The 12,000-nt window shown below is 42.3% G+C and overlaps 1 protein-coding gene across 1 annotated transcript in view; it reads left to right on the top strand.

Annotated features, from left to right (window-relative positions):
- CLCN4 (chloride voltage-gated channel 4) overlaps window positions 1-12,000 on the top strand; it is a 105,069-nt gene that overhangs the window by 59,761 nt on the left and 33,308 nt on the right. The window contains exons 8-9 of the mRNA XM_030201614.1: window positions 167-712; window positions 8,512-8,698. Coding sequence (XP_030057474.1) covers window positions 167-712; window positions 8,512-8,698 — 733 coding nt within the window. The remainder of the gene's footprint in view (window positions 1-166; window positions 713-8,511; window positions 8,699-12,000) is intronic.

Raw genomic sequence — 12,000 nt, 5'->3', positions numbered from 1 at the left:
TAGTGATTGAAATTACACAAATAGTGGAGTTACATGTTCACGGGCTGCTGGTGAGCAAATGATTGAGTTTGAAAATAGGCTTGAGTGTGTTTAAGACGAAGTAGGGATGGAAAGAAATAGTTCTTTCTTTAGGTAAATTTCTTATCTTCAATATCTCTTGTTTTAGGTTAGTTACTACTTTCCTTTGAAGACACTATGGAGGTCATTTTTTGCCGCTCTGGTTGCTGCCTTTACCCTGAGATCCATTAATCCGTTTGGAAATAGTCGACTTGTCCTCTTTTATGTTGAGTATCATACACCCTGGTACATGGCAGAACTCTTTCCCTTTATCCTGCTTGGAGTCTTTGGAGGTCTGTGGGGAACACTTTTCATCCGCTGCAATATTGCCTGGTGCAGGAGACGCAAAACCACCAGGCTCGGCAAGTACCCAGTTCTGGAGGTCATCGCTGTCACTGCCATCACAGCCATTATTGCTTATCCCAATCCTTATACACGGAGGAGCACCAGTGAACTTATCTCTGAGCTTTTTAATGACTGTGGTGCTCTGGAGTCCTCACAACTTTGTGACTATATCAATGACCCCAATATGACCAGAACGGTTGATGACATTCCTGATCGACCTGCTGGGCCGGGAGTTTACACAGCCATGTGGCAGCTGGCTCTGGCCTTGATTTTCAAGATTATCATCACAATATTCACTTTTGGTATGAAGGTAAGGAAGACAATGATTTGAAGCTTACAGTGGCATCCAAACTCTTTCTTTGGCACTGTATGATGTTTTCAAGGTAGATTAACATGGCGACCATTCTGCTTTATGCTAAAGGAACAGTGTAGCATTGCATGAACTCTAATTATGTTTGTAACTCTGGGTTCAGATCAGATGGGCTACACAAATATATTTTTGTTTGGACTGGTTTGAGAGCAGAGCTAGAACTAGGGGACTGACTGGCACATAATCCACACACAGTAAGCTTCTCACAGTCAATAAAGCAAATCCACCCAGTAAGAACATAAGAACATAAACTTTGCCATTCTGGGACAGACTGAAGGTCCATCAAGACCAGCATCCTGTTTCCAATCCAGGTTACAAGTACCTGGCAAGATCCCAATACAGTACAATACACTTTATGCTGCTTATCCTAGAAATAAGCAGTGGATTTTCCCCAAGTCCATCTTAATAATGGCTTATGAACTTTTAGGAAGGTATCCAAACCTTTTTTAAACCCCGCTAATCTAACTGCTTTTACCACATTCATTGTCAACGAATTCCAGAGTTTAATTACATGTTGAGTGAAGAAATATTTTCTCCAATTTGTTTTAAATTTACTACTTTGTAGCTTCATTGTGTGCCCCCTAGTCCTAGTATTTTTGGAAAGAGTAAACAACCGATTCACGTCAACCCATTCCACTCCACTCATTATTTTATAGACCTCTATCATATCTCCCGTCAGCCATCTTTTCTCGTCAGACTGGAAAGGCTTTACTTAAAATTTGGATATATCACTATGGGGTTGCTTCTGCCAAAACAATATTCTAGCAAACATAGGGCTTTTATCAAGCCGCTCTAGCAGTTCCCGTGCAGCAATGCTGACAAAGCCCATTGAAAGTGAATGGGCTTTCTCGGCATTGCCGCGCTGGGGACCTTTAGCACGGTTTGATAAAAAAAGGCCCATAAGTAGCAAAAATTCTACTTAAAAATCCAGTGTGTTCTCCTTTCCTGTTTACAGCTCATATAGGCTTTACCTTGGGCATCTTTTTTTTGCTCCAGCTGGATTTACTAGCACCTCTTGACTGTCTCCTGTTTCTGCTCCTCGCAGCTAGCATTGGGATACAGGGTCCCCATATCTGCACTTCCTGGAAGCAGTCCAGCCCCTAATTCACATTAATGACTCTTCCAAACCCTCTGTTCAAAAAGCCTTTTGCTTTTTTCCAAAAGCAGAGTGATATCTCTTGAGCTGTACATCAAGCAACATCAAATTCCACAAAAATGGACCTTGGATCACAAACTCCTTTTGCACTGTACATCACAAACTGATACCAGTTGGTACCCTCAGTTGCAACTACTGAAATGACCTTAAATTTCTTATTCATTCATATAGTTGTAATAACATCCATAAATACATTGACTCTATCAAATGTAAAGAATGGAAAACCGAACATATTATCTTACATTTAATATGTAGCTCAAGTGGGAGCAAATGAAGGGCCATCAGAATAGGAGATACATGGTCAATAGATAACAAGTAATTTTGTTTTTATCAATAGCTCGTCATTTTAATTGGCACCCATGTCAGGCTCACTGGCCTTCAGTGTCCTGGATCACATTGTAGCTCTTTAAAAATTGTCATTATATTTGCTGTTTTCCAGTCCTTAGGTTCAGTGGCAGATTTGAATGATAGGTTACAAATTATCAGTAACAATTCTGCAATGTTATATTTGAGTTCCTTTAGATTTTTGGAAAGAATGCCATCAGGCCATGGTGATTGGCCATCTTTTAGTTGGTCATTTGGCTCCAGCTCCTCTTCCAGGTTCATTTTGATTTGCTTCATTTCCTCTGAATCATGACCTATAAGGAGTGTTTCTGGTGTGGATATTTGTTCATCATCCTTTGCAGTGAAGATCAAAGCAAAGCATTCATTTTTGCTATAGCATTAACATAGCAGAGTGCTGTTTTCACTTTTGATCATCTGATGGCTGGACTGACTCCCTCACAGGTTTCTTGATGTATTTCGAAAATATTTGTGTTAGCCTTTTTTAATAACACCATTTAGCTGTGATGGCAAGTGTTTGATCTTTTTTCAACCTTTTTTAACTTTCTTGAATTTATCAGGGTTTTTGAGATGGCTCTTTAAAAGAGCCTTTTTACCTTATGCAGACTTTTAATCATCTTAATTGTTCCTTATATTTTTTAGTTCCCTGATTGTATTGTAATCTCCCATTTTAAAGTTAAATATTACTGCAGTAGGTTTATTATTCTCTGATGAGTATGTCAAATTTGAGTTATGATCACTCATACCAAGCAGCTCTACCACTATTATTCCTTGTACTGGGGTTTGAATTCCATTAACAGCAGATCTAATGTTGTTTTAATAAGGACAGTCCTTGCTGAATTTGGAAAACTCCCCAGTAATTGGGTCAGACGTGTAAAAAGACTGAGTAAAAAGACTTTCTAAGCAGAGAGAGCTTGACAGGTATCAGTTATTCTAACACCTTAACAGTCTAAGAATTTTGCCAAGAATTAGTCTGTTCTTTGTAGAAAGGAAGCCAGCCATAAATCAAGGCCCCTCCCCATTTGTGCCATCCCAGTCAGCCTTCCCTCAAATCAAACCTCTACTGGCCAGTCTCCTCCTCAGAATTGTCATCCCCTGCCCCCTGGACCTACTTTAGTCAAAATCCCTGGTGTCTAGTGATGAGGGCAAAAGTGATCCCCAGTCTGTCCTGCCCTCACCAGTGCCTTCATCCAAAATGATGCCTTCACCTCTAGCAGTAGTCTCATGGTACTACTGCTAGGGGTTAAAGTTCCAGCAAGGGCAGGAGCAAATGAAAATTGCTTCCATCTGCACCTCTGCAAACCAGGGATTTTGATTAAAGTAGGCTCAGGGGAGTTTTCAAAGCAGTGGAGGAGCCTGGGGGAGGGGGTTACTGCCTGGGAGGGTCTTCAGTTGGGGGAAGGACAGTTGAAGAGGTGAGCTCCAAAACCCTGTAAGGTACATCTTTTTCAAAAATGAGTTAATAACGGAAAAGGACTGCCTTTATAGATAGCATAGGATATATGAAATTGGCACTAAAAGGCATTTATTTGTAAGATATATAATATTCAGTAAGAAGAATGTTCTTATGTTAGATAGAATTCTTGAAAATAAAAACTTGTATTTATCCAAGTGTGGGGGGGTGTTGGTCACTAAGAGCAATTGGGGTCCTAAAATGATGCTTACAATTATAACCTACCTAATCATAAGGCAGCTCTAAAAATACATTTTTTAGCTGTACGTTTCATAACAGTACATTACATAAACATAAATTACATTAAATATACATGTCTAGGGGATCATGTAATGCATTAACAAATGTCAAATCAAGGATTTTAACTCATGATAAATTGGCACACTGTATATAAATTCGCACAGAATTAACCCCATGATGCTTACAGCTGTAATGTGATCTTAGTTTTACAAAATGACATCTCAGTTGGTAAAACATTCTGTAATTCAGTTTCTTTTACTTTGATTCTAGCCAATTGGGAGCCCTTTTGGATGCTACCTAAAAAGCTATTTTTATTTCTGCTTTCATTGCCTGTGATATGGCCATGTATGAAGTGATCTGACTTCCATTTGTGCAACTTGCTGAAGCATGGATGGCAAGTTGAGATTTTAGAAGGGGGGCCACCTGATTTCAATTACCATACAAGCCAGTTACAAACTGCCCTGGAGTATCATACTTGATATTGATTATAAAATCCAAGTTGAATACAAAGCTGTATTATATAACCAAAGTTGCTATCTCAGCTGCCCAATATTAGTTCCTCAGCTATAGGCATCTTATTTTTCTAAAAACACATGTGGAGGGGCATTCTCAATATGTCTAAATCCAATTTTGAGTGTTTTGCTGAAAACGTCCAAAAATCAAGTGGCGAACGTAGCGATTTTTGAACCAGAAAATGTCTTTTTGTTTTGAAAATGGTCATTTGCTAGACGTTTTTGTGCTCAGCGCATCTACCTTTATGGACCATTTTTGGAAAAAAAATTCCAAGGGAAAAATGCACAAAAACAAGCCATTGGGGATGTATTGGGGCCCAGCATTCTTAGTAGACTGGCCACACAGACATCCCATCAAAACTGTTAGGCACCCTAGGGGGCACTGCAGTGGACATCACATAAAAGGTCCCAGGTACACATCTCACCGTTACCCCATTATATTGTATGGGGAGCCCTCCACAAACCACCAAAAATCTGCTGTACTCAACTGTACACTACTACAGTAGCCCTTATGGCTGCAGGTACCACCTGTATGAAGGCACAGTAGGTTTTGGGTTGGTTTTGGAGGGTTCACGGTTTCCACTAAAAGTGCACCAGTTAGAATGGGATATGGGCCTGGTTCCCCTTCTCTACAGTCCACTGCACTGACCACTAGGATACTCCAGTGATCTGCTTGCTGCCCTAATAGGCCTGGCCATAACATCTGAAGCTGTCATAGAGGCTGGTATATACTGTTTCTTTCACATCTTTGGAGTGTGAGAGGTGATCAGTGACCACTGTGGGAGTAACGGGAAGGGTCACGCCTTAATCCCTCCAGTGGTCATTTAGGGCATCTTTTTGCGACTTAGTTGTGATTGAAAAAGGTCTAGATCAAGACATCTAACTTTTAGCCTTGCTTAGACATTTTTGCTTTGTTCCATTATGGCAGAAAGGAAAGGGAATGGGACTTGATATACCACCTTTCTGTGTTTTTTTGCAACTACATTCAAAGCAGTTTACATAGTATATACAAGTACTCTTTGTACCTGGGATAATGGAGGATTAATTGACTTGCCCAGAGTCACAGGGAGCTGCAGTGGGAATCAAACCCTGTTCTCCAGGATCAAAGTCTACTGCACTAACCACTAGACCATGCCTCCACAACATCTGCAAGTTTTGGGAATGCCCAGATTCCACCCCTGACATGCCCCCCTGTGATTTGGATGCACAGCAGGTGAACTGCATAGAAAAATGTCTTAAAAATGGGTTTCAAAAATAGCAATTTGGACATTTTGGACAAAACAAAAGTCTGCTACTTTGTGCTGCTTCCACTGCTGCTCCTTGTGATCTTGGGCAAGTCACTTAACCCTCCATTGCCTCAGGTACAGACTTAGATTGTAAGCCCTCCTGGGACAGAGAAATAGGAGTGGAAAAAAATGATTTAGTTGCCAATCCACTTTGGCACCTAAACTTCAGAATATAGTACCTATCGCTGACCCAGAATCAATAGGAGCTACTATTGATTCACCTTGAGCTACTATTGGAAAAGGTGTGAGCAAAATCTAAATAAACAAATAAATAAATAAAATTTTGGATTATTTTCTGTGCAAAAATGAGCCCCTAAACATCATAAGGAAGGCGTTCATGCAAATAATTATTGTGAAATTATTTTTAAGCATTACAGTGCTCAGAATAGCAGCTGAATTATACACATATTAAATTTCTTTCTTCTTTTTAGCTTACTGTCCAAAAGGAGGTCAGCTTATGTGATCACTGTTTGCCTCTCCTCAACTGTTAACTTTTTCTATTCAGTGAGCTATTGATGCCAAATTTTCAGGGACTGTAAGACTCAGGCCAAGTCAGTGCTGCAGTTCTGAATCAACCGTTGTCTCAAAGTCACTTCAGGTACAATAACAGTGTAGCAGTGACAGACAATAGGTGGAAGCAACAGTAACAGGCTTATTTTCGAAAGATAAGTGCGCCCATCTTCCGACACAAATTGGGAGATGGGTTTCCTTCTCTCAGGGTCGACCAAATCGGCATAATCGAAAGCCGATTTTGGGTGCCCTCAACTGCTTTCCGTCGCAGGGACAACCAAAGTTCACGGGGGCGTGTCGGTAGCGTAGCGAAGGCGGGAATGGGGCGTGCTTAAGAGATGGGCGTCTTCGGCCAATAATGAAAAAAATAAAGGCATCCCTGACGAGCACTTGGGTGACTTTACTTGGTCCATTTTTTTCTTGAGACCAAGCCTCAAAAAGGTGCCCGAATTGACCACATGACTACCGGATGGAATTGGGGATGACCTCCCCTTACACCCCCAGTGGTCACCAACCCCCTCCCACCCTAAAAAACACTTAAATTTTTTTTTGCCAGCCTCTATGCTAGCCTCAAATGTCATACCCAGCTCCATGACAGCAGTATGCAGGTCCATGGAGCAGTTTAGTTGGGTGCAGTGCACTTCAGGCAGGCGGACCCAGGCCCATCCCCCCTACCTGTTACACTAGTGGTGGTAAATGTGAGCCCTTCAAAACCCACCAGAAACCCACTGCACCCATATGTAGGTGCCCCCCTTCACCCCTTAGGGCTATGGTAGTGGTGTATAGTTGTGGGGAATGGGTTTTGGGGGGGTTGGGGGGGTTGGGGGCTCAGCACACAAGGTAAGGGAGCTACGCACCTGGGAGCAATTTGTGAAGTCCACTGCAGTGCCCCTTAGGGTGCCCGGTTGGTGTCCTGGCATGTGAGGGGGACCAGTGCACTACGAATGCTGGCTCCTCCCACAACCAATTGGCTTGGATTTGGTCATTTTTGAGATGGGCATCCTCGGTTTCCATTATCGCCAAAAACCAGGGACGACTATCTCTAAGGTCAACCTAAATGTTGAAATTTGGGCGTCTCCAACCATATTATCGAAACGAAAGATGGCTGCCCATCTTGTTTCAATAATATGGATTTCCCCGCCCATTCGCTGAACCGTCCTGTGAGGACAGCCCCAGGAAAACTTGGGTGCCCCATTCGATTATGCCCCTCCACGGCAACTGAATTATTTACAATGTTTCTGTGGCTAGATATCCCTCACTCCAAAGCCAAGAGAAAGTCCAAATTCTTTTCTTGCCTTAATTATACTTCTGGTGGTAGCAGGTCACAATACAGTTCATTTCAGTAATCACAAGCAGTTCTTTTAAAGCAGCTTCCACTGGGATGATATTGACTGCTCAGGAACTCTGTAGCTTTAGATGATACAGTTTCTCCTTCAGCCTTGTTGATGTTCCTGGATCTCTAGTGGACAGGATGAAATCCAGGTCACCTTCCTGGAAGAAATACACAGAACAGTTTCCCCTTCTCAGTATCTCGAGAAGGATGGCAAGAGTTCCTCATGCCCTTCTCCAACCACAGGACAATTGCTTAAGCGGCTACGTAGTGTCTCCCTTGTCTCTCCTTATGACTAGGGTCAGAAGCCAGGGAGATCTCAGAAAAGCCAAAGACAGGGTTTGAAAGATGAATCAAGGTTGTATAGTCAAGGAAGCTTCCTTCTGCCATAGCTCCATTCCACTGATTATAATGAATCACTTTTCCCTCTTTCTGGAAGTATTGCTGTGTCTGCTTATTGCTGAGGTCAGAAAGGAGGTGAAATTCTATTGGTTAAGATAGTGGCACTGAGTTTCTAAGCAGCGCCCATACTACTAGATTTCCAGCTGCCCTACAGGTATATTAGCCAAATAAGTGCCAAAATAGCAGGGAGCCAGCAGTGTGTATTCTGTGTAGTTGAGTGTTCATGTAAAATAAATTATAACTGTGTATAAAATCAATTCTTTTGGCTTATAAATTTGCATTATCAGGTTAGAAGATCAGCATGAGTTGACCATTAGCATGATGGAAGCGGTCAGTGGGACAGTGAAGGAAGAGCTCTTCTCAGTTATATGCTTCCCGTACATGGATTTTTGAACAAACAGAGCAAAGGACATAGACTCAAGATTTTCCAGGATTAATACAGTGACTGGTGCTCTGCAGTACATGATAATTGAGACCTTTTTAAAACTTTTCCTCTGTTTCTTTCCAGATCCCTTCAGGGCTATTTATTCCCAGCATGGCTGTTGGGGCAATAGCAGGAAGAATGGTTGGAATAGGGGTGGAACAGCTGGCTTACCACAACCATGATTGGATCATCTTTAGTAGCTGGTGTAGACCAGGGGCTGACTGTGTCACACCGGGCCTGTACGCAATGGTGGGAGCTGCAGCTTGCTTAGGTAAGGTACATAAAATGCTTAATTTCTTGATGAAAAGCCAGGAGTACTATATAGGGTGCACTATCAATCAAACTGTTTGATTGACAGGTGAGATAAGGATGACAGCCAATCAGACAGGAAATAATCATGTCTGATAGCTTCCCTGTTGTCATGATGAGAGTGAGCCATGTGACCATAGCAGGGAGGATACGTCTGGTCATACCCAGCTTGTAGAAAATAAATGTTAGGTGTCGGATAGGTTCCCTGTTGTCATGGTGACTGCAAGCCATGTGACCACAACATGGAGGATAGGCCTGAAAGTTTCTGATTCAGTTTTCATAAATAAAAGAACGAACTGAGTCTTCAAATGCCTTTTAACTGATGATGGGATTTTTAGAAAAAATATAACAGTCATGCTTGGGGTTGTAAAAGAACATTTATTATGACCCAAAAGTCGGGGCTTTGGGGGAGTAAATGCTTTTCTTCATGCTGCTAAAAAAAATTGATAAAACGGTAAGCGGAAAAGACATAACCGAAAAGGGTACAGACTAAGATGCTTATATTTTACACAGATGTTAGAATCTGTTTTTAAAGAAACAAGAAGATTGTGTCCAGCATGGATGCACAATTGCAAGGTGATTTAGTTAATATGTCTGTTTTCTTCTGTTACAACAATCGCTACAAATATATCTTAACGGGGAGATATCTTGTTAATATATGCACCTAATTGGCACCTAACTTTTGGCGTACTCTATAGCAGTGTTTCTCAACCCAGTCCATGAGGCGCAGCTAGTCTCATCAGGTTTTCAGGATATCCACATTGAAAATGCATGAGGTAGCTCTGAATGCACTGCCTCCTTGATATGTAAATCTATCTCATGCATATTCATTGTGGATATCCTGAAAACCTGATGGGACTAGGTGTGCCTCAAGGACTGGGTTGAGAAGCACTGCTCTATAGAATTAGGGGACAATGCTTTTAGGTATCAAGATATTGTTGCAAGCTATACAGCTATAATTATGCAGGCCAATATTCAAAAGACTTTATTTGGATAGCAGCACCTGTTATCTGGATAAGTACTGTTGACTGGATATTCAGAGGTATTATCTGAATAATGGTTCTGAATATCCTTGCAGACCACTTCTACACTTTTCGGATAGTACTGGAGCAGAGTGCGGGCAGAGCCGGGGCAGTCCCAGAACTTATCCGGATAGTGGCAATATTCATTCTTCTAACTGGATAACTTAGGGTAGCCTTCTATTTGTCCTAAGTTATTTGGCTATGTTATCTGGATCACAATCTGAAAATTGTTACTATCCGGATTACGTTCCAGTGCTGACTCCTTTATTCAGATATTTGGCGTTGGCCACTATCTGGATAGTTGCTTTCAATATCTGGATATTTTTGATTGCCACAGCTGGCATTTAAAAAAAGTGCTGCGTGCAGTGGTAGTTTTCACAGAATGATACTAGCTAGACCATTTGATGTGGTATTTACAAATTCTTTGCAGATCTACCAAGTCTTAGAAGAGGAAAATCCCATTCCAGAAAGCAAAATATATTCTAACTGCCCCAGGGGCTGTGTTTGAATTAGGCCTCACCCAAATTAGTATTCAATAAAGTATTTATGTGGAAATATATCAGCATTGTCCAAAACAGCTCATTTGGACTTTGAGATCGCGGGTCATAGTCGATTTAAACAACACACTCTGACCTGTAAAGTTGTGAAAGAAGATGGAGCAGATATTGATGCAGGGGCCAAAGTAGCATTGGTGAGCTATTCGATCACATCTATTTTAAGGCAGCCTATATTTGCATCTCATTAGCGTCGAGCATTAGGGAGTTGTTCTGGGGTGCTGGTACGGCACTGTTCAGTACAGCACCAGAATTTTGTGCATTGGTGCATAAGAGATTAGTTCGTGATATTTGCCTCTTAACATACAGTGGTGGAAATAAGTATTTGATCCCTTGCTGATTTTGTAAGTTTGCCCACTGACAAAGACATGAGCAGCCCATAATTGAAGGGTAGGTTATTGGTAACAGTGAGAGATAGCACATCACAAATTAAATCCGGAAAATCACATTGTGGAAAGTATATGAATTTATTTGCATTCTGCAGAGGGAAATAAGTATTTGATCCCCCACCAACCAGTAAGAGATCTGGCCCCTACAGACCAGGTAGATGCTCCAAATCAACTCGTTACCTGCATGACAGACAGCTGTCGGCAATGGTCACCTGTATGAAAGACACCTGTCCACAGACTCAGTGAATCAGTCAGACTCTAACCTCTACAAAATGGCCAAGAGCAAGGAGCTGTCTAAGGATGTCAGGGACAAGATCATACACCTGCACAAGGCTGGAATGGGCTACAAAACCATCAGTAAGACGCTGGGCGAGAAGGAGACAACTGTTGGTGCCATAGTAAGAAAATGGAAGAAGTACAAAATGACTGTCAATCGACAAAGATCTGGGGCTCCACGCAAAATCTCACCTCGTGGGGTATCCTTGATCATGAGGAAGGTTAGAAATCAGCCTACAACTACAAGGGGGGAACTTGTCAATGATCTCAAGGCAGCTGGGACCACTGTCACCACGAAAACCATTGGTAACACATTACGACATAACGGATTGCAATCCTGCAGTGCCCGCAAGGTCCCCCTGCTCCGGAAGGCACATGTGACGGCCCATCTGAAGTTTGCCAGTGAACACCTGGATGATGCCGAGAGTGATTGGGAGAAGGTGCTGTGGTCAGATGAGACAAAAATTGAGCTCATTGGCATGAACTCAACTCGCCGTGTTTGGAGGAAGAGAAATGCTGCCTATGACCCAAAGAACACCATCCCCACTGTCAAGCATGGAGGTGGAAATGTTATGTTTTGGGGGTGTTTCTCTGCTAAGGGCACAGGACTACTTCACCGCATCAATGGGAGAATGGATGGGGCCATGTACCGTACAATTCTGAGTGACAACCTCCTTCCCTCCGCCAGGGCCTTAAAAATGGGTCGTGGCTGGGTCTTCCAGCACGACAATGACCCAAAACATACAGCCAAGGCAACAAAGGAGTGGCTCAGGAAGAAGCACATTAGGGTCATGGAGTGGCCTAGCCAGTCACCAGACCTTAATCCCATTGAAAACTTATGGAGGGAGCTGAAGCTGCGAGTTGCCAAGCGACAGCCCAGAACTCTTAATGATTTAGAGATGATCTGCAAAGAGGAGTGGACCAAAATTCCTCCTGACATGTGTGCAAACCTCATCATCAACTACAGAAGACGTCTGACCGCTGTGCTTGCCAACAAGGGTTTTGCCACCAAGTATTAGGTCT

Source organism: Microcaecilia unicolor, chromosome 4 (genome assembly GCF_901765095.1).
Source record: "Microcaecilia unicolor chromosome 4, aMicUni1.1, whole genome shotgun sequence".
Classification (NCBI taxonomy): domain Eukaryota; kingdom Metazoa; phylum Chordata; class Amphibia; order Gymnophiona; family Siphonopidae; genus Microcaecilia; species Microcaecilia unicolor.
This window is presented reverse-complemented; position numbering and strand designations above follow the sequence as displayed.